Source organism: Numenius arquata, chromosome 1 (genome assembly GCF_964106895.1).
Source record: "Numenius arquata chromosome 1, bNumArq3.hap1.1, whole genome shotgun sequence".
NCBI classification, from domain to species: Eukaryota; Metazoa; Chordata; class Aves; order Charadriiformes; family Scolopacidae; genus Numenius; species Numenius arquata.
In genome coordinates, this window is record NC_133576.1 from 33,569,620 (window position 1) to 33,593,416 (window position 23,797).

The following is a 23,797-nucleotide window of genomic DNA, read 5'->3' on the forward strand; positions in this document are numbered from 1 at the left end:
AACTAAAGAAGATGAAAACCTCAGATCTTGTTAATGCATAAACATGGAACAGCTTCCATGAAGAAATTAATAGCACACCCAGAACATCCTTGTGATGGTTAAATTTATTGGCTAGATCAATGCTGAAGGGTTTTTTCTCACTAAACTCCCTAAGCCCTAAAAGTTAGCCAGTGGTGACTCAAGTCCTTTCTATTACAACAGCCTCACTGTTGCTCACTGTTCCTCACAACAGTTGCTGGAGCGTGGCCAGAGGAGAGCCACCAAGCTGGTGAGGGGTCTAGAGAACAAGTCACATGAGGAGAAGCTGAGGGAACTGGGCATGTTTAGTTTGGAGAAGAGGAGGCTGAGGGGGGACCTCATTGCCCTCTACAACTACCTCTACTCTACACAAGGAGGGTGTAGAGAGGTGGGTGTTGGCCTCTTCTCCCAAGTGAATAATGACGGGACCAAAGGAAATGGTCTGAAGTTGCCGCAGGGGAGGTTTAGATTAGATATTAGGAAGAATTACTTTACTGAGAGAGTGGTCAGGCACTGGAACGGCCTGCCCAGGGAGGTGGTGGAGTCACCATCCCTGGAGATATTAAGAAATGTGTAGACATGGCACTTCAGGGCATGCTCTAGTGCCCGAGATTGTTGGTTTGTGTCTGTTTGTGGGTGGGTGTGGTGTGTGGTTGTGTGTGTTTGTTTTGTGTGGTTTTTGGTTTTGTTTTGGTGGTTTTTTGGTGTTGTTGTTGTTTGTTTTTGGTTTGTGGTTTTTTTGTTTTTTGTTTTTTGTTTTTTGTTTTTTGTGGTTGGACTCGATGATCTCAAAGGTCCCTTCCAACCAAGAAGAATCTGTGATTCTGTGATTCACTGAGCTTCTCAGGTTTATCAGTGAGTCAAAGTGATACCTAAGGTACACGAGTAGTACATAAATTCTTAATGTGGCATCCGAGGCATTGCTAAGGATGATTCGTTATGATGATCCTTCAACAGACTAATTTAATGAGTTCAGAGAACCATTTACAGAAGTAAAAATATCTAGGGCTTAAGCTAGAAGCTTGAGAAACCTTTTTCTAGGCTTTCTAACAAAATTACAACAATTGCTTACTTTGCTATTTTTAATACAGACAAGTGATCATACCTATCTTTATACAGACCTTGTCATTGTCCTTGCAGGTTTTTCTTTTGTTTCACCAAACAAACATTTGAAGATGATATTAGGGTGACATTTGGAGAAGCATACACACAGTCTTCTTTCTGATCATAAATACAGACAAACAATGCATTGAAGTAAATCAATGTTTATATTCCTTTATCACTTTTGTTTCCTACCTTGCCTCTGTAGTAATACACTTGAAAGCACACCTACTGCACACCTGAAGAACTATATAGCTATTAAAGACTGAAACACATTAATAGCATTGGAAGGGGTAGGGCAGACAAATCACTATTAAAGGACAAGTGGTTGCCACAGTAGTTGCGTATAGCTAAATGTGACAAGATATTCAGAGGCTATTAAACTGATGCTGTATCATATTCAACAAAGTAAAGTTAGCCAGTGATGACTCATGTCCTTTCCATCACAACTTAATAAATGGATACAGAAATCATATTGATTTTCATGGATAAGCAAGTAGATCTGAAATCTGAAAATTCGATGAAATATAAATTATGGCACATGGACCACGTGTGATGATCTCACAACAGGGTGAAAAGTCCATTACTTGGAGAAAGTATGCTAAACTGCAAAAGTTTATTTTGACACATTATCACAGCAGGGATTTTTTCTGTTAAATATGGGCTGGCAAACTTCTCTTTGTGCCGTTAGGATTCTTTGAAGCCTTGACTCTAACCATAGAAAGCTCTAATGTGCAATATCTAATTTATCGTAAAGTGAGAAGTGTCAATGTGAAAGTAGTAATATGAAAAGGGCAACTTCAGTCAATGTCACAGAATGAAGAAATATAAGAGAAAAACTATTTAATGTTTTTAAATGAGAACTTGGCAATCAGCTTCCAGATTCATTGCAATTAGAATAACTAAGTGAAAACTAATTTTACCAAAAAGAGATTTTCTACATAACAGCTTCTCCTGAGTTTACTTCGTGGGGTTTTTTCAACCAATATGACTCCACAGATTAATGTTTCTAATAAAGATTTGTTCCTACAAAATCAATTTTCTTGTTTATAAAGCAAAAGGGAAACCTTTCAAACTTGTAACTCAAGTAGTTTTTTTTAACCAGAAACTAAGAACCTTTCCAAAGTTACTTTGGTCAGCTTCTATCATAACTACCACAATTCTTTATTTATTTATTTATTTATTTATTTAATAAGCGCCTGAAGGTGCAAGCAGATCCTCTTGGTTATTTGTTTGTATGCCACACAGTCAGACCAAGAAACTTAAACAAGGAAGAGTACTCAACCATCAGAAATGTAACTGTACAGGTTATTCAGAGATCAAGAAGATGCACAAATTGATTACAACAGTTCCCTACTTTCCTGAACTCTGCAAACTGGTTTAAAATGTCAATGAGGAGCTTTTTCAGCCTTTGAAAACAGAGTATGCTCTTCTTAAGCTCTGCATTGCTCATTTCTCACTGTTTTAGTTCTCTTCCCTTCATGCCCCCAGAAGATGGCAGTGTAGGACTCCCTAGGAAATAGTAGAAGGGTAACATTTTTGTCGAATTTCCATCATCAATGCTTTATTTTTTTTTTCCCAAGTAAAATTTCTGCCACAAATTTATTCACATTCACTACAGAGGAATCAATCCATTTCCAGAAGGCTTCCTCCCATTCCCCAGGACCTTGGACATTTCAGCTACCCAAACATGCAATGTGCATTCACATTGTGGGAGCATCAGTGAATTCTTTGTGGAATATGACCTTTAGCACTTCACATCTCCCAGATACTCATCCCAAATTAAAGCAGACAACAAAATTAAATCTTGGCTTCCCTGCAAGATTACCAGCAATTTTTGGACAGATGATGTGGCGCAGGACAATCCCAGATATGGCTCCATGAGGTCATGGCATCCTGGGAAATTATCTTAGATGTTTGGGAACAGTCAGTCAAGATCAATAAAGCCCCTGAAGAGATACTGAGTTTGTATTATTTGTAGAAAGAGGATTTCTAAGTCAAGGGTCAGCAGGAAGTCTCTCATGGGCCTCAAGGCAAGTAGGGCAAGATCTGCAACACACATGAGATCAGAATAGGATGCTTTGGGATTTTTCAGTTTTTGTTTATAACATCTAGATCAACAAAATTATCTTTAAGGTGTTCAGATACTCAAAACTTGAAAAACAGCTCCTCCTATAATAGACAGCAGAATGACTGATTTCTAGCCTCTGCTTTTAAGATGGTTTTGATGTGAATGGATGACTGGGGAAGAACAATTAAGGAGAGACAAGAAACCCAAAATTTAAATTAAAAATAAACTTCTACTCAGATATTGCTACAGCACTATTTTTAAACACTTGCAAATTCTCAGTGATTATAATGATAACTTGCCATTATTTTATTTTCCTTAACTTGCTTAGGAAAATGTTTGAAATACAGTACCTTACTGTATATGTAATTTAACTCATAGGTTTTTTCTGATGCTTGTAACAATTAGACAAAACCAGTCCTTTCCTGAGCTACTTCAGCAACACAACATACCTATAGCCAATTCTGCCAACTAAGACCACTACTTCTAGGACTTTTCCCGTGCAGTCACTTGGTTGCAATCCCTTAGTCCATCTTACTAAGAAACACTCCCAAGTTTTCCATATTAGGCAGCTGGAACAGTCGCAAATACTAAGATGTTTTGCATTTAATGATTTAATCAATTTTGCTCCCTGCTCAGAGAACATAAACAAACACCTTGTATATATGAAATGATGTTCTTCTTTCATCTATGGCAAAATAACCTTATATTTTCAGTGCTTTTCTAAAGGATGATTATGTTATTAGCATTCTTTCTTACAGAGAAGAAAGGGGGACATATATAGAGAATTGCATTCAACAAACGTTGGTGGAATTAGGAAGGGTAAAACGAAGATACCACAGTATCCAGAGGAAAAGATTAAACTAGTGAGAGGTTGTGATGCATTGAAGTGGACCTATTGTCATGAGTGGGAAATTTAGTCTAACCTGAAGAATACTAAATGTTTAAATAAGATATGTGAAAGAAAGAAAGATCAAGAAATCCCTGGATAAAACTGGATGGTTCCATTCGGAGTGGGATTGCTCAGCTTCAGTGTGAGACAGGAGAACAGACTGATCTCATGTACAAATCTATGAAGGAGGAAAAGAAGAATCTACAAAGAAAGGAGAGGAAAATCGCCGATATTTATATTTTGGGGGAAATAATAAGATACAGCAATAAGAAAGTAGTTATTTTCCATTTACAAGTACAAAGGTACTATCCTGCCACCATCCCCTGCTCCAAACAGGCACACTCTTGATCCTTTAATAATTTGGTTAGTTGTATGTGTGATGAGGTTTTAGTTTCCTGAAAAAACCTAACCCAATCCAAACAACAACAAAAAAATTCCGAACATTTAAAAAAGGCACAACTACCTACCATTAACCACCTGGCTAAAGCTAAGCTAGGAAGACATAGCAATCCAACATTTCCAATTGCATCAGCTATGTCACTAAAGGTCTTCAAATTTCAGCAAAAAGTTGGATACATGCACCAAATGAAATGATAATTTTTTTTTTCAGTTTTAAGACTGAAGCAGCTTATAAAGAATACAGAAATTAGTAGGCTTTTGCATTGTTTTGAGAGAGAGAACTAAAGCTTACAGAACTTGATTATTTAATAGCTATCATCACTGCATTGGATAGTGGGGAATATTATACTCTCACATGTAATATATATATATAAAATATATATTCTCTATCTCTTGATGCAATTTGGGTCTCCTTGAAACTCAGGATTAAAAAAGTTTTGTTTTGTTTTTTTTTTCCCTATTGAAGCAACCATAATTAAACGACGACTCCAAGAGAACAGATATTTTGTCCACAATGGGGTCTTTGAAAGATCAATTATAAGGTTTTCTCTTGCTATTCTTTGGTATAATTTCAATTTGAGCAGTTCTACTAGTCTGATGCTTTGCAAATTGATAACCTGTATGAAACTAATAGACACTAAAGACTTATTCTACTGCAACATTTAGCTATTTTTGCTCTATTTTAATATAATTACTTATTTCTTTTTCTTTCATTCAACTCTGAAAAGTAACTAGCTATTATAGTTGGGTAAGTAGCATATTTATCTCACCAAAATGCTTGTTAGCAGGATTTTGGGAAAGAAAAGAATCCAAACACACTCAGAGACCAACTAAGTGGCCTTAGGAAGTTTATTCTAAAAGGTTAAAAATAATTCTTAATTAGGTGCCTGTAGACTAGCCACATGGTCGAAGATTTGGCACTAAGACTAACTCCACAGTTTCACTACGTACGCTTCCTCATATCTGAGTTGTTCTACAGCCTGTTTACAAAACTAAACATATGAGTTCACACCACATACAAAAGAAGGGCCAGGTGACTTCAGAAGGAACAATGAACATTCAGATCAGTTTTCTGCAGTGGGTTTCCTCCAAGAGGACATGAAGCATTTTCCAACCCATGCCCTCATAGATACAGACTGTCATTTGACATTCAACTCTAGATAGCTGAAAGCATTCCAAGTTTGGAAACTCATGAAGCCATGGGTCAACTTGTGCAATATAGCATTTGACAAGAATCATTTTAATGAGCAGATATCCTTAAGGTATCCTGCATATTTTAAATCAGAGTATGTATTGCATAAGCTTATTACATAGAGCTTTCATTGTAGCACGTGTAACCAGCATTCTTAGCATGCAGTACTTGTTTTTGCTTAGATTTGGCTAAGGCAAAATCTCCCAGATGTTTGTTTTGTTTTGTTTGTTTTTTTTTTAAGTAGTATCCTGGGTAGTATATCCTCTTGCAACAAAAATAACCTTTGCCAAATGTTCTCTAGGAACAGAACAATCTCCTCTTTCCTTCTATAAACCTATACACTTCTTTTCAGGCTTTTACTGATGGAGCTTTTCACATAGGAATTCTTATTTCTTAAATTTCTAGATTTCGTTTTGTGATGCGGATGTCAGCAGCTCTCTTTCCTTCCTCCTTGAACAAAACCTTCTACCGTTGAAACAAGTGAAGCTTTATTTCAACAATGTAGCCTCACAAGATTATTTGGTCTTCTCTGTACAGATGAAGTAAACTCCATAGATAGACTTTCTAGGGAGGATAATTTTGTATTTCATGTATGTTATCCATTAAACTAGCTTCTGCAGGGTGTTTTGTGAGTGGATTAACTCTTCCCTCTCCCCTCCCCTGCCCCATGTGGCTCACTTCAGGAAGTTGCAGGGAGAAGGAGATGAAGCGAAAGGAGGAAAACAGAAAAAATTAAGCTCAGTAGCATGTTCAGAAAGTATCAGTTGCCAAAGCTCAATTTTGGATAAAAGCACAAGAGCCAAGTCTTCAGAGTTCCTGGCATCCCAAACATTGATTAGTCCTCATTGGGAATGCACAAACAGTGCTTATAACTGGCATTCCTGCTTCTGCAAGGTAGGGAGGATCACAAATAGCTTAGCTCGTGAAAAGAGATACCAGTATGTGTCTAGAAGAAAATGAATTCTGTTTCCTGCTGAATCAGCCACCTTATTGCTGCAGAGCTGAATTAGCAACAATTGACATCTGCAACTGAATTAATCCCAGCTCTCCAGGAATTAGAATCACGAAACAGTAAGGACTCACTGACACCCTGTTACCACAATCTGAAAGTTATGAGACCATGGTAGTTTTTTTCTTTGAAGAGAGACCTATGACAAAGCTACCTCTTGTTAGAGAAGCAACCCCTCGAGGTGTAGGTAGCCTTGCATCTGGTAAATATCACCAGAGTTATCATTTGTTCAAGAGAACAAATCCATGGAGATCACTGTTTTAGTGTTAGGTTAGAATAGCAGTATGACATTTGGTTTAGCTTCTTCCAGAGCTTTAGCATCACAGATCATTTGATTTCAGTCGAATGAAAGGCACTCATCTTACTGTACAAATACTGAGCATTTTCCTTAATTGGAGCACTACAGGTTAGGTGTGTTTGAACTAACAAGTCTACGCTTTTCCAGGTTTTGCCGTATTTGCAAGTAGGTACCAGCTTAACTGCAACTTTTTCTCCACCCCACTCCATTGCCCTTTCTCAAGATGTATTTATACAAGCAACCCATCTTCATTACAGAAACCTTTTAATTTTAAACTGTATGTACACACAAAAAGCACAAATGTACACAAGTCTGAAACACTGGCTGCCCAGGCAGAAAGGCTGAGATCCAGCTGCCAGCAGCTGAACCAGAAAGACGGTAGGCCAGAAATCTGGAATTTTACAGGAACACCACCCACTCACCACCCTCTCTGTTTCCGGCAAGGGGCAGTTTCCAGGATCCTCTGATTTGCAGGACTTCTGGTTGGAACAGAGCCAGAGCTGTGAAGGACTATTTTGTGAAGGAAAAGTGTGTGTGGGGTGGAATGAAGGGGAAGACACAGGTAGCAAGGGCAGCAGCCCCTAACAGTTACTCCTCAGTATTGAAGCCTGAGAATTGGGATGATGGGAGATTTCTCACAGAGAGGAATTAAAGATCTAAGCCACTGGATATGAAGTCCTTAGTCATTATCCTTCAGTCTCCTGCGGCTATAACCCGCTATTAGACTGCAGCCTGAAGGGTCTGAGACCTTGGCCTCTTTCTCCTCAAAACTGGGCCAGAGAAGTCATATTCCAGAGTATTTTCCAGGTTATCCTTTCCCAGGCCTAAGCAGAGCTCTTTCTTAGTGGAAACTTGGACTTAAGTGACAGAATTTGACCAGATCTGGTTCTTGCCCGTGAGGATGTCATGAGCTGGGAGGAAATGTAAAACTTTCAAGCTATGAGCTTCTGCAAGGTCAACAAGGAAATTCAGGTCAGAGATTCAGGGATTTCTTATTTCACTTTCTGTTCCAAGAAGATAGGCCTTGGCAACCTGAAAGTTCAAGCAAGGCTGGGAAACACTGACTACATAGTACTAGAGTAAGCTAACCTTCTTGTGCCAAGCCTCCTCTTCTAAGGAGCTGTGGAGTGGCCCTTAAAGAAGGGCAACGCTCTTCTCCAGGAACCATATTTCTATTTTGAGATTTTCTAAGTAATATTGTTATTGCTGGCAAGAATGGATCAGAAGGGCAACGAGAAAGACTTGAAATGTCAACTGCTGGCAAACAAGTACAACAGCCTCTGGAGCAACACAAGACAATGTTGCTCCTGTGTATTTCCCTTTGCTCTTGTATTTCTGCTTCAGTTGGTCATGACTCCAATAACTTACAGTCCCCACAGTTCAGCCAGCAGAGGTGCAAGGAATCATCTCTGCACACACATTCATGTCTCGCACTGTGAGTGTAAGCAGCCTGATGTCAGGCATACTTTGGTCTGCCAGATATCCTCCTTCACTCCCTCTGTATCATAGGCAAACACATCAAGTAGGCTGGCTAAGAGATGTGATTGACTATTCCAGCCAGGAGGAACAGACTCAAACAGCTACTTACATGAAGTAGCCTTTGGGTAACAAATTGCCAGCATCAACATTGTCTTTCTTCTTCTGTTTGGAAGAGACAGAAGCAGGTGCACTACAAACTTCATAACACCAAGCTGTAAGCTTAGTGAGAGCTCTTGCTAACAAATTGCAGGATTTGATCAGAACACATTAGGAAACAGAACACGGTTGTTAAATAAAAGTGGGTTTGATTTTTTTTTTTCTTCTACTCGAACACTGATTTTCATTAGAGTTACTTAGGTCATTAAAAAGTTGAGACATTGACAAAAGAAAATGCTGAGTGACAGGCAGGATTCCTTGCTCCTCTTAAGAAACACTAAGTCTTTCCCGGAGAAGGAAAGAGAGAAGACATCTCTGCCACTCACAGCTGCCTGAGTACTCTCACCTCATTGGCTGAAATGTAGATCCCATCTCTCAGCATTAGGAGGGAGCAGAAACTGGGAATGTAAATAGCCTTATTGGTGAATTGGGATGAAAATGAAAGGTGGGGCAGGGAACAAAGAAGGTTCTGCACCTGGCCACATCATTGCAGTTGGGACAAGATGAGGACTAAGCAGCACTACAGAGCTGCTTTCACACTACCACGGGGCTTACGGAACATGATTCAGATTTATCAGGAGTAAGAATGAGCTGCAGGCCTCAGTATCAGCATTTAGGGAAGCCTAGTCTTCCAAGAACAGCGTTGAGACAGGGTAATGTTGCAGGATACCTGCAGTAACAGTCATAATATTATCAAATTAGGATAACAGGGTAAGGAGCAGAGGAACAGAATAAGCTCTGGTAGAACTGAGAAAAACTGAGAAATGCATTGCAAGAAAGTGCTTCAAAAGAAACATCACTACATCCTCAAAAGTAACATGTAATGCTCAGTCTCCACCACAGAGGAACACCTTCTGTTGGAAAGTACAAATACCTCCAACAGTAAGAAGAAACTGCAAAACACAACCCACAATTCAGGTTCCGCAGGGAAAGGAAGGGTCCTGAGACAGTCAGGCAGCCTCTGCTGATGAGCAGACCTAATAGTCATCAACCTTTATTGGTTACCACATCTTCTTTGAATCATGTTTTCTTTTCAAATGTCTGAAAGTAGCTGGGAAGGGAAGAATGTGCGTGTTGGCCTGGTAGTCATGCTTTAAGAAAAAGATACCATTTTTAGGAGAAAATGACACTATGACTAAAGAAGTACAAGATAAATTCTGGACTCCCTCTCACATGGTTACTGATTCACAAAAGCACCTGATCAACCCTCCTAGCTCTCCTGCCTGACTGTTCTTACACTAGTAAAGTGTAAGCAATGAAAACAAGGTCTGAAAAATTTGATGAGTGACTTTCATGACATTTCTGAAGAAACCTGCTGCCCAGAAAGTCTATAGAAAATTCCAGACTGCAAGGATTCCGATAAAATATATGAGCACAAAATCAGATTAGACAATCACAAAGGTGACAAGAAAAAGGAAATGTGCAGTGCATCTTTCATGCGGATAGAGTGGCAAGGCTTACGTAAATACTGCTGGTATCTGTAATACATAAAGATCCTAGCATCCAAATGAGGTCCTATCATGGTCTCTGGTACACAGGGAAAACAGGGTAACACAGTGAAAGCATAATATTAATCTTAATACTTCTACTCTCACAAATTTGTTACATGATATTTGATAAACACCAAAAACCAGGATTTAAGTTCTCATTCAGGCAAATCAAGTAAAGATATACAGATGCTTGTGCTCACCCAAAGATGTAACTGAGTCTCCTCCAGTAGAGACCACCTGGGCATGTTTCTTAAAGAGAATACTGCTGCATACTTGCTGCTTCCCCTGAGGGGACAGAGAGAGATGTGGCTAGAAGTTTGACTCAGCTGTGATTTGGTGAACCACTATTTTTACCCAGAAAAATGAATTTTCTAACAGCCATTATTTTCAATTACCTCCTTGCCTTAAATGTGTTCTCAAAATTAAGCTTTAAAGTTGTCGAAATGCTCATCTTGGCAGTTTGAAACATGACTTACTATCTTGGTTTGGGACAGAACTGCTGCTCAATTAGAGTTAGTATTTTGCATCTGGTTTGAGAATCAGGCTCAATTAACATGCACAGTTTCATTCTATTGGTTAGTCTGATCCAAACCCAGGACATATTAATAAATTGGGTCTGTAGCCATGAAGATTTTGCTTAAAGAAGTAGCTTTAATGGGATTTTAAGGCAGAGGGGAGCATGTTATTTCAGTAGATACAAAATATCACAGTTTAAGCGTGTTGAAAAAACCTGTGAACTTACAAATTTTGTGCTAATATATAAAAATATCCTGTGGCCTTTAAGAAACCCTATTTCTCTAAAACGTTTTGTTCTTTTTTTTTTTTTTTTTTTAAAAGCTACTTCTGCTATATGTTACATCTAAATGGATTATAATTGAAAGAAATTAAATTACTTTGGTCCTCCTTGGCAGAACTCGTAACTGTCAGTCACACTGCATTGCACGTACAGCCACAACGGCATTTTGCACTGTGCAATGCAGCACTATGCAGAAATATCTGAGTTAGCGCTGAATTAGCTGGCTTCAGAGCTGGACAGATTAAGGTGGGAACGGTGCCATTCTAACTGGGATATCACAATTCAAGCCAGGGCGCCTCGCTGGCCCCAGCTACACAGACCACTAACTCACAGGTAGCTTGGGAATTTCTAAGCTGTACTGTGCTGTGCAGGCTAGACATACATTTTTAGACAGATTCACATGAACTTCATGTGTGGATGGTACCTCAGATGCTGCAAAAGGGGGGTGAAGGAAGCTTAACATTTCTCTAATCCCCTCCCTCCTCTACCACATCTTTCGTATGTTTTTAGCATCTGTACTGAATTCTTTTCCAAAACTACAAAATTGAAAAAAAAATGTTATTATAGAAAGAAAAATGGCAGGGGAAGCTAAGTGGCTTAAACTGTTTTTGGAAGCCAAGGAGATATCAAATTGATAGAGCTCTAGCAAAGTTATTTAATAAATTATCCATGTGCAAGCCCTTCAGTGCATACAGTAAATGTACAAAATTCTTTTCTCCTCCTACTTTCAGTTGTATACTGTGGAAGCTTTAGAGACCGCATCATCTAGGCTCATGGGCAAATGACAGAAGAATTTCAGATATGAGGGGGAAAAATAAAAAGAAAATTAAAATAATCATTCTGAGAAATGAACTGACCAAACAGCTGTAATTAAGATTTTAAGCAGTACTTCATGAAAGCGAAGTATACAGCACTACCGTTTTGATGAATGGTAAAATAGAGGAACTCTTAAGCCACCCCAAAGGGCAACTATTCCAACTTAATTTCCTTTTCTCCCCTTCTAGGCTTGTTTGAAAATTGATTAGTGATACTAAAAAGTAGCATTATTTTACAATTGCCCAAATCTGGTCTTTAAAGTGGATCGTATTTATTCACAAAATCATAGGCTAAATACCATGAAGTTATCCAAGGCTTCAAACACCTTATGCAACAAAAACACTCAAGTTTACCCAGTTTCTTCTGTGACGAAGCAAATAATTTGGCTTAGACTAATACTGACCTTAGATAAGTACCTAGCCCCTATTTGAAGATAGCAGTATTTTGAAAGCTTTATGTTCAGCCAAACTATCCTCTTTCTAATTTTGTTTGTTTTGTTTTGTTTTCCAGATTAGAAAATAAAACCTTACAAATATGGCAAAGTCATGATGCCAGAGGAAAGACAGTCCACTTTTCAAAGAGTTGCTTTGTGTACATACAGGATACTAGGATTTTGCGATAATTATTACAAACTTCTAACAAACTAGAAGTTATTTATATTCTGTGTACCAGAACTTTGAAATATGCACTATTTTTTTTTTTTTGCTTGTAATGCAATTATTGTAATTTATTAAAATTCTAGGTTGCTCAGTCACTTCACAATGCAACCATGTATTTTGCACAGTTCTGAGATGGGACATACATTGCAGATGAAACCACAGTATCAACAGAGTGAATGCATTATAAAGACCATAAACGTGGTCCCAGCAGTGAGTCCTGTTTCCATCGTTTAGATGGCCCAGATGAACAACTGCAGTTTCTGCAGTTGCCAGGTCTGGGAAGCAATTATTTTTAACTGAAAGTGAAATCACCATTTCCTGAAAAAAAGAAATATACTTCAGCTATTAGAAGGGATAGAGAGAAGTAGACAGATTAATAGATACCTTCTTAGCTGGTGTGAATTGGCACTGGTAAGGAAAGCTCCTCAGTATCACAGGGCTCTGTGTTTTCTTTCTGCAGGAAAGAAAGCAGCAAGTGGCTTCAAGTAAGATAAAGACAAGCCTGGAAATTTTGCAGATAATTAGGAAAATGCAGTTTGGTCTCGACACAACTGCACTTATTGTTTTTTTGTTTTTTTTTTTTCCCCGCAAGAGACTTATGTGATGAGAAGTGCAGCAAAGATCAGCAGAATGGCAGGAACGGTCGCTGTATATACAATTTTGGCTAATAATAATGTCAAAAAAAGTGCTGCATAATTTACTAGAGACAGAATTTGGTTTGTTTCCCTCTGCATGTCGTTAATTCCACTGGAAACTAGAGAGTTTCTTTAGCTGTGTGAATATATGACAATTTCATTTCAATGTGGCTTTAGGAATTGGCAAGCTAACAAAGTTTCGCAAAGGTGAAGAAAAAGAAAGATGACTTTTTCAGTGTCTATGGCTGGTATTCAAAATAAGATTCCCACCAATTTGGAGGGTTTCATTCCTTAATATCCATATGTAATTTCTGAGACACTAGGAGACTTTACGCTCTGGAAAACTTGTAACATCTTTCTAATTTTCCCCACCTCCCTTGGCCGGACATCACTTGAGATCCAAGATAATTCAGACAAACTTCAACTCCCTCATATTTGCAACACAGGTGTAGTTTAACAACATATAGAAATGAAAGGCTTTGATTACCAAACATGTTTTAAAATTCTCATTGTATTCTTTATAGTTTTTGGTCATGCTCTTCTCCTTCTGCATACCATCAGCTTTGCATGAAGAAAAGGCTGAATCTCAGATGCCAGGGAGATTTCTGGTAACTTCTCCTTTTCAGAAAGTATTGTTCAGTACGACCAGTTTTAGATCACAGCTTGATTTACCTACAGAGTTAGAAAAAAAATAGTTATTGGCTTGGAAGCCTAAAATCTACATGGAAAAAATCTGTCAGCCAAACAAGTATCTCTGTTATTAAATTTAAAAAGTTGGTAGCAAAACCCAGCACTGCTTGAAATAATTTTCTATTGCTACTTATAAACTTCAAGTTTTCTTTTAGTAAGAAACTGATCTCAAGTAGCTTTAAGGCAGCTAGGAAATCCATCAAGTGTTTTAAAATCTGTAGTAATCTGAGGTGTATTGACTTCAAAACCTGGCTATAAACATCCAAAGGGAACATGACTTACCAATATGCCATATATATATGATCTCCAGCTGAGTTCTGAGAAAGAAGAAGTTGAATGGCAAACCACCAAATAATTTGCATACAAGATAACCTTTAAACCTATCTATAATGATCTGTCCCACTTAAAAGCAAAGCATTCACAGGTACATAAAAGAAACCCACAAACTGTATTTGTAGAAAAAACCTTAACAACACAACTCTGAGTAACAAAGTCTTTAAAGCAGTCCTTTTCAAGAGGTCCAAAGGAATTACTACAGCAGATTTTCAGAGTGACAGTAATGTGAATTTGACTACAGTATCTTCTAGGGCAGTGAGAAAAGGGGGCTTTCCAGTACCTATACCTGTATATATGCATACACGTTTATACATTTTTAAGTTGGCAACAGTACATTTTTACTCTTGCTAAGGGGAAACACAGACCAGGGTAGTCTCTAACGCCTCTAACAGATCTGAAATCCACATGGGCCTGGGGTCTTGATCGCGTTCACCAGCCAGTAAGACAGTTACAAGCCCCGAATAACCCGGCAGCGTGGCTTTTGCTAGCCGCCCCTCCGAGACCCCCGGGCCCGCGGCGGGAAGCGTCAGCCCCGACGGCAGCCAGCCGGGTACCTTCGCCGCACAACGGGTACCTTTTGCCGCTCTCTGCCCAGCTCCGCCGCCGCCGGAGGGGGGGGCCATGTCGGGCACCGGTCCCCTGCCCACCCGAAACCGGGCTGCTGCGCGGCGGGACCCACGACCCCAGACGGCTGTCCCCGCGTCCCCGGCCGCCCCTCCGCCGCTCCCCCCGCAGCCGGCCCGCCCCCACAGCGGGGCAGGCGCTGCGGCTGAGGCAGGGTCCTGCAGCCGTCGGGGCCTGCCGGGGGGCGGTGCGGGGGCGGTCCCGGCCGCCCGTCTGGGCCGGCCCTCGGCAGGGGGAGCAGATATAGGCAGGGCCGCGGGACGAAGGGGAGGCGGTGACGGGCAGCGTGGCGGAGCCGGGCGGGAGCCCCCTTCCCCGCAGGCGGGCATCGGCCTGCCCTGAGCTCTTCTCGGCGGGAAGCCGGCAAGCGGGGTCGCCGCCATGGGGTCCGGAGGCGAGCTGGGGCTGGTGCTGGTGCTGGCAGCTGCCGTGCTGTGCGGGACCGGGGGGGTCACCGGGCGCGTCCTCAGCGGTGAGTGCGCGGGGCCGGGGCCGGTGTGCGGCGGGGCGGGAGAGGGGGCGGTTTTGCTACCGGTCCCGGTGCGGGGGCCGATGCGAGAATTCAGCTCTCGCAGGAGCAGGACCCACAGGAGGGGAAGGAGTGGGGACCGACCCCACTCGCGTGTCGGAGGCGGGCTGTGGAATGGGATGTCGAGCTTCGGCGGGGGCAGGCTGGGCGCTCCTCTCCCGCCCCGGCGCCTTCTCGGAAACTCCCGCTGCGGCGTCGGCTGCCGTGAGCGAGTGGTGGCCCGGCGGAGCCAGCCGGGGACCGGCGCACCCCTCAGAGCTGGAAGCAACTCTCGTTTCGGGGCTTCAGGGGCAGAAAGCTAGGCTGTCAAACTTCTGCGGCAGCCTGAAGTCAGTTCCTGCCAGTGCGGTGTTGTCTTGTACGGGCAGATTTCTAGATTTGATTGCTTGCCTGCATAATGTAGCCCCGTTTTAATTGTTTAAAGAAAAATCAAGAGAAAAGACTGCTACGGTGTCTGTCTGAGGAGCAGCTATACATTGAGATTTCTTTGCATCTACACAGGAACGTTTCATCTTTGTTTTTAATATAGTCGGGAGGAAAAAGCAAACTTTTAAGAGCATACAGCATAAATTGTTCTGTTACATGTGGGTGTATCTACAGCTCTCAAAACAGAGAGGAAGACAATACTTCAGAAATCCATATCTAACATTTGAGCTTAGGTTTAATTTAAGAGATGTAGGATCACACTGTATTTCCAGCACACAGGTGCATATTCTGAGAAGCTGCTAAATATAATGAAAAGCCTATTTTTAATTGCACTTTGGGTCAACCCCCCCAAGCTAAAGCTAACAGGCGCTTGGAGGTATATTGGGTGTGCAAGCGCATCCATACATTTGTCTTGAAACAAAGATTTACACACGTGACTGCACTTGTTAACAAGTTATGTGTGTAAATGTCTGTATATTCAGGCAAGAACATGTCTCTCTACCAACTGATTCCAGAAAAATGCAAAGTACTTGTATGCAATTGTTTCAGAGGCTGTAACAGTAGCATATAAAGAAAACTTTTTGTAGTTTTTCTTCGGTAGCAAACATTTGGCTGCTGAATTCAGATAACTTTCTTAATTGCTGATGGAGTACAGTTACAGACAATTTTGGTGATGTCTTATTTGAAGCAAGTTCATGTGCAGAACTGAGATGTGCTGTTGGGTTTTGGTGACACTGTATCTTCCAGGAAACAATAGCTAAGTAGCAGTACTTCCAAAATTTTGAGAAAGCTTGCCTTCCTGAAGTGTACATTGAAATATTTCATCTACTTCTGTTGTATTGTGGATTGTACAGTTGTATACTGTACAGCAAAGCTCTTAGTTTAACAATTTATGTGAATACTGTGATGTAACACTGTTATTTTAAGGAACAGTGAAGATTACTCAGCCATGAGATGCATTTTGCATCAATAGTCTCAGCGCAGGAGTCCAGTGTGGCTGAGAAAACCCAGTCCCTTAACCTTCTAGATGGAGCTTCTGCATTCAAGTGACACATGTAGCAGACTGAGTAGAGGTCCAGCTTTTAAACCAATGCGCATACTGCTTAGCTGAACTCTTCCTAGATGCATATAAGGCTTTGGGGCTTTGAAAGAGTGCAGGCTCTACCTCATGCTTCCCTGAAGCTTTTCAAAGCATGTGATGAGTCTCATGTCACTGTATTATGCAGCTAATACTTGGCTGGCAGAACACACAGGGGATTTGAAGGCACTTACAGAATGAACCATTTATGTATTATCAGGTGTATTAGCTGAAGTTATATTCATTAGATAAAGAGTCTCTAGACAATAACAGGCAAAGAAATTTAGCATGCCTGTGCCAGAATATTCTGAAATACTGGCAAGAGAACTGTTTTGGTGTTTTTTTTTCCTCTCCCGAGGACCACACCCCTATCCTGCCACATGCACATGGATCTAGGTCTAGTACTAGTTGGCATTTTTTCAGACAAGAAGTAGTACTATTGAATTATTGTGACTGACTTCCATCTAGCTTATCTGTCTATCTTATATAGGAACCTACAGTTTGGACTTACACAGGCTTACATTTAAAATCATGTCTACATCTTAAACCTGTTTCTGAAAAATCGCTAATTTATGCTTCAATCCTGATAATCTGGAATAAATGGAAATCTCTCTACTCTCATTCCTATTAAGTTAAATATATAATTCCTATCACTCACATTGAAACTGTTCCTGAAACTGACTTGAGTGCTCATTGGACCTTGTGGAAAGAGTCCCATTTACTGCAGTAAGTTTGCAGCAGACCTAGCAATAATTGCAAAATTGCAACCATTTTGATCACAGTATCAAGAGGGCAGAGAAGGAAGGGTCTGTCTTTCCAAAATGCCATTTCCTTAGGTAAAGGTTTTTTGTTTCTTTTTCCAAATGTGTTAATTTTCCTAGTGTATAATTAAAATTGTTTGCAGCAAAAATTTCACATTTAGGTGTTATTTCTTTGTCATCTTTAATTGGGGAATTGTTGAAGACAAGTAATACAAATGCTTTGTAATTTTTAATGTAGTTAGATGGATGTTTTGTGAGCAGTTCTCCCAGCCTCCATATCAGACTAGCTAGTGTTGCTAGATAATTGATTCTTAAAGAAAAAAAAAAATCAAAGCAGGCTCAGGAGAAACTGCTGAGTCTGCCTTGCTGTCCCATGACATCATGAAGAACATGAAGTGATGATAATGCAGTTTGCAAAGATGCAATTACTTTAAGTATCTATCGGGCAGGAAAGATGCAACCTAATCTTATTACTAATCATTTAACACCCTATGTATTAATCATAGATGTTATACTTTAATGACTGCTGTATGCTGTCTTTTTGGATTTCTATGGCTTTTAAAATTTTGCTCTTTGTGATTGATATGCATCAATAGCAGGTTAAATACTCATATGACATTTTAAAGCAATATGTATCTATTTTGGTGTAAAAGTATTCAGTTATATAAAACACTAAATGAAGGAAAATGTTTGGTGGGTGATCAAACAACAGGAGTTGCCCGTAAACTATAGGCTTATTTGCTTCAGGTGCCTTTAAGAATGTACATATGTTCATTTGCACAGCTTATGACTGGATTTGAGTTGGTCATAAAATATTGTAAGTAAGATAATTAAAGAAGTATATTCATGGGTAATGAATTGAATAGAGATAACAAACCCTTTCTCAAAAGGCACAATTTAATTTAGTTCAAGTGGCTTGGCCTGCTTATTACACCTGAGTTTTATCTGTCAGACTTCAAGTATTTTCTGTAGATGAAACCTTCTACTGTTGGGTTTTGGGTTTGTGGGGTTTTTTTGTTTTGTTTTGGTTTTTTGTGAAAGGGGCATGGACTGTTTAAGCTACATTTGTGTCTCAGTCTCATGTATAGGATACATATGCAACAGTTGTGTGTTGAACACAAAATTTTGTTGTGAATGTCCAGCATTTGGTTCCATACTAGAAAAGCTTTTAATGGACATGCATGCCCACATGATCTTTTTGTTTAGGTATAGGACTCAGTAATAACTAAAGCTGAGACTTTGAGAAATGCAAAGGAGGTTGGGCACTTAACTCTTCTAGACTCCTTTATTAATTCTTCTCCTTATGCACTTATTCTGAGCCATGTTTTCTTGGGGACAAATCAATGATCTAGGTTCTTAAAGTGAAATGGGATTATGACTCTTGGATATAATATACGTTTCTACTAAAGACACCTTGCTCCTAACCAAGAAATTCCATAATACCCTGTGGAAAGACACTTTATATTAGGTAAACTACTATGACCTGAAGAAGAGAACACAGTTTTGATAGACTGAGATGTGTGATGGTGGATGTGTCCTATAGCAGGTTAGAAATACCAAAGTACTTAAATCACTTTCAGGAATCAGACTTCTACTAGTGGTAGAAGCCTTTATCAACCCTGTAAAGCTTACCTTTCCTATGGGGGAGAGCTATGCAGGTTGACCAGACTGTAGCTCTGTTCAGGGGCCAAGGAAAGAGTGATGAAAAATTCTAGCTTTTTGGTCTCAAGTAAGCATGGTACTTTTTCAGGAGTACAACTTCTTCTTCCCTGTGTCTTGTTCAAAGATAGAGGAAGGCATTGCAATTCTAAAACTCATGATTGCCAAGCCCCGGTACCCCACTTGGCTAATGGGCCCGAGAGAAAATAGCTGACATGGAGGGAGCTATGATAAAGGATGTGTGAGACAGTAGGGATAGTCTGCTTGTCTTCTGCATGACTTTTCTTTCTCCCAGTGAGACAAGGCTGGTGTGCTGTCCCAGTGTACCAGCTAGGTGCAAAAAAGTCTCTTGTCTTGTTGAATTCATGTTCTGTACCTTGACTTTACTTCTCTGTAGTTCAGGTCTGATCCTGTGTAGATCAAACTTCTTGATTGTAAGGTGTTTACAGGAAAATATGCTTTGGTTCATAAAGTGCTCTATACAGCACTTTCCAAAAACTAATTCTCATAACTATTTTCTCTTTGCAAATCTCTCATGAATCAGAAATACCAGAAAAGAAATATCGAGTACTAACGTGAAATAACTAACATGAAGCAATGACTTGATATTAATTTCTGCACTGTAATCCCACACTCATACCTGTCACTCACTAGTCAGAAATTATGAGTCTCTTGCTGAAGCAGTCCCCACTCCCATCACTGACAGACAGTAGAACCTTCAGTTCCAACCAGTCTTAAGAAATACTGAGTCCTAAGAAATAGTTGGCATGGCTCTAGCCAAATCTAAACGTAGCTGCAGTATACAGCTAATCACTCTAGGCTCACTTTATAGGTAGTGAAAGAAAAAAAATCAATATGTTTGAGGTGGGATTAATTTCATTTTAAAGTGGATCTTGAAAATACTGCAGGTACACCCTAAAAATGCCTGTTTCTTTCAGTTGTCTACACAGTGAGGTCAGTGAGCCAGCTCAGATATGGACAGGTACATTGTGAATGTCTGAAGTCTGATGAGATGAATCTTAACAGTTTCTTCCCATACAGGGCTGTATACATGTGATGTGAATTAAGCAATTATGTTTTACTGCCATTTGACTACATTATAAAGGATAATTTAAGAGAAAAATATTGTAACTTATTTCTCCTCCCCTCAAAGGTCCCTTCTATTTTTGCTGTAAGTGAACTGTCACCAATTCTAAGATCCCATGTGGATTGTCTTTTCCCACCTTTTTTTGGTAGAAGGTGAATGACCAAGGACTTGCCTGTTGCTTTCTCTTTTAATTGTGGAACTGCTTGTCATGGTTTAGCCCCAGCTTGCAACAAAGAACCACGTCTGCTTACTCACTCCACCCCACTCCTTCCTACATGGCAGTATGGTGGGAAGAATCGGAAGAAAAAGGCAAAACTCATGGGTTGAGATAAAGGCAGATTAACAGAACAGCAAAGGAAAGAGGAAAGCAACAACATTAATACAGATAAAGGAATATACAAACATGATTCATGAACAACTGCTCAGTGATGGGAAAAGTCCAGAAAGCTCAGCCTGCTCCTGAGTGGCAATTCCTGACCCCAGCTCCCCAAGCTATATGCTGGGCATGGCATTATGTGGTATTGAATACGCCTTTGGATACTTTGAGTCAGCTGTCCTGTCTGTGTCCTGTCCCAGCTCCTTGTGAAAATTAGCCCTGTCCCCACTGGAACCAGGGCATTATCCACCCCTTATTCTATACCATCCATGTCATGCCCAGATCTTACACTTTCCCATTAATCACCACCACTTTTCTCTATCTTTGATATATATACATACACACATACAGATATCGTTCCCTTAGTCTATGGGCTATCCCTCTAAAATATCTATTGAATTCATTCAGTCCATGACTTTGGGCTCCATCTGTCACAACAGTGTCTCAGGGCAGGAGTGATGGTGTGTGGTGCTGGGCTGTTGAATGCTGTATCCAGAACTTCTAGCTGATGTGTCTGGTGCAGCCCGTGCCCACAGTCTCCAGTTGAAAATGTCAATCTCGAGGAAGTTGCTGTACACCAGTTGCTGAAGCCGGTTCTGGAACCATCACCACTGCACTTTACTGAGTATCATCAAAGTTCATCCCTCATTACTTTGGGTGATTCTTACTGTAGTACCATTGATATGGCATATATCAATTGTGGTAGGGATGATATACAGTGGCAGGGTTATTTAGCAATTAACATCATACAGTTTGATTTATTGGCTATTCTCACCCAAAATCAAATCCTCATGAGGTACATGAGGATGGACCTCCCCATCCTTCTTCATCACCCACCAAGTGCACCCAGGTCCTTGAGTGAAAGCAATCCTGCAGATGGGTTTGCCTTTGCCTGAGGCGGGACTAACCAAGACTGTCTTCCCTAACATGTTCTTCATGTGCACTATGGGGACTTTATCCCCTTCTACAGCATGTGGGGGTTCTGATTGGGCAACGCCAGCTCAATTATTATATTGGTGTTAGCTATCCAGGTAGCTTTCTGGGAATGTGTTTCCCAGAGTATTAAGGTCCCACTACCCATTGCTCTCAGTGTAGTTTTTAACAGTCCATTGCATTGTTTTACCTTCCCAGAATCTGGTGCATGGTAGGGGGTGCGATATACCCACTCAGTACCATGCCCTTTGGCCCAGGTGTCTATGAGGTTGTTTTGGAAATGAGCCCTTTTGTCTGACTCAGTTCTCTCTGGGGTGCCATGTCACCACAGGACTTGCTTTTCAAGGCCTGGGATAGTGTTCTGGGCAGTGGCATGGGGCACAGGGTATGTTTCCAGCCATCCACCAGCCATCCAGCCTTCTACCATTGTGAGCACATGGCGCTTGCTGTGGCGGGTTTGTGGGAGTGGGATATAGTTGTTCTGCCAGGCCTCCCCATATTTATATTTCAGCCATCATCGTCCATACCAGAGAGGCTCTAACCGCTTGGCTTGCTTGATTGCAGCGTATGTTTCATGTTCCTGGATAACGTGTGCAATAGTGTCTGTGGTCAAGTCCACCCCGTGGTCCCGAGTCTATCTATAAGTTGCATCTTGTCCTTGATGGCCTGAGGTGTCATGGGCCCATTGATCTATGAATAATTCACCCTTATGTTACCAGTCCAGAGATCTGCCTGAGCCACTTCAATCTTAGCAGCCTGATCCACCTGCTGGTTGTTTTGATGTTCCTCAGTGGCTTGACTCTTGGGTACATGGGCATCTACGCGATGTACTTTTACAACCAGATTCTCTATCTGGGCAGCAATATCTTGCCACAATGGGGCAGCCCAGATGGGTTTGCCTCTGCACTGCCTGTTGCTCTGCTTCCACTGCTGTAACCAACCCCACAAAGCATTTGCCACCATCGATGAGTCAGTATAGGGACAGAGTGCTGGCCATTTTTCTTGTTCAGCAGTGTCCAAAGCCAGCTGGATGGCTTTCACCTCTGAAAACTGGCTCGATTCATCTTGTCCTTCAGCAGCTTCTGCAACTTGTTGTGTAGGACTCCACAGAGCAGCCTTCCACCTTTGATGTTTTCCTACAATATGACGGGACCTATCAGTGAACAGGGTGTATTTCTTCTCATTTTCTGGTAGTTTATTATATGGTGCGGCCTCTTCCGCACATGTCACCACCCCCTCTGGTGATATTCTGAGATTTTTGTGTTCTGGCTAGTCCATTGTCACTTACAGAATTTGTGGGCGACTGGGGTTTCCCATTTGAGTCTGCTGTGTGATCAGTGCTACCCACTTATTCTATTTAGCGTCTGTTGCATGATGTGTAGAGGGAACCCTCTCTTTGAGCATCCAGCCCAGCACTGGCAGTCGAGGTGTGAAGAGGAGCTGTGCTTCTGTACCAGCTACTTCTGAAGCAGCTCATATGGTGCTAATATCTCTTTTTCAGCTAGAGTATAGTTGGCCTCAGATGCTCTGTATCCCCAGCTCCAAAACCTCAGGGATTGACCTTGAGTCTTCCCTAGTGCTTTCTGCCAGAGACTCCGGGTAGGGCCGTTCTCCCTGACTGCCCTGCCCAAACTGGCCCCTGGGTTACTGCATGAAATCTTTCCTGTTTAATTTGTTCAAAGACTTGTCGTTGTTCGGGGCCCAGCACAGTGAGGTAAGTTGTGCCTTTCTGGAATAACTACAGCATTTTCCTTTCAAATATTTAACACTTTATCAGGGTCTTGTGGTTGTTTGGCAATGAAGTTCCAAACCTCTGGGGGTGAGAAGTTCTCTAGATATCTGCCCATATTCTCCCACATGCCATGCCACCCATGACTATCCAGCCTCGAGGCAGATCTCTAGGTGGTAGTCTCAAATAGTTGTTTAAACCTAAACAAGAACTGAAACACATTCAGGAGACACAGCAATAGAACCATGCTGGTTTGAGCATTCCAAGGATATTCGAAATTCTCAAAAGCTGTCGTACTTGACCTGAAGGAGAAAAAGGAGGTGAAAGAGCTGGGGAAAGTATTTCCTGTCCCCAACCCCTACCTCCCTAGATTGGGTGCAATTATTAATAAATTCTGAGAGATAGCACCCAAGGTATGGGCAGGGCAGCAATGCTGCATAAACACACCAACTTAACCGCCTGATCAGTGATGTTATCATGTCATAAATTGGTATTTCCTTCTAGAGACAAAAATAAATGAGCAATCAGGAGAAACGCTCAGAATTGCTTAAATTTATGCCT

At 40.9% G+C, this 23,797-nt stretch overlaps 1 protein-coding gene across 1 annotated transcript in view; it reads left to right on the forward strand.

Annotated features, from left to right (window-relative positions):
* Window positions 1-14,925: 14,925 nt before the first annotated feature.
* The window catches only part of CHODL (chondrolectin), a 33,381-nt gene continuing 24,509 nt past the window's right edge, over window positions 14,926-23,797 (forward strand). Inside the window, exon 1 of the mRNA XM_074156146.1 lies at window positions 14,926-15,130. Within this exon, the coding sequence (XP_074012247.1) occupies window positions 15,040-15,130 (91 nt within the window). The 5' untranslated portion in view covers window positions 14,926-15,039. The remainder of the gene's footprint in view (window positions 15,131-23,797) is intronic.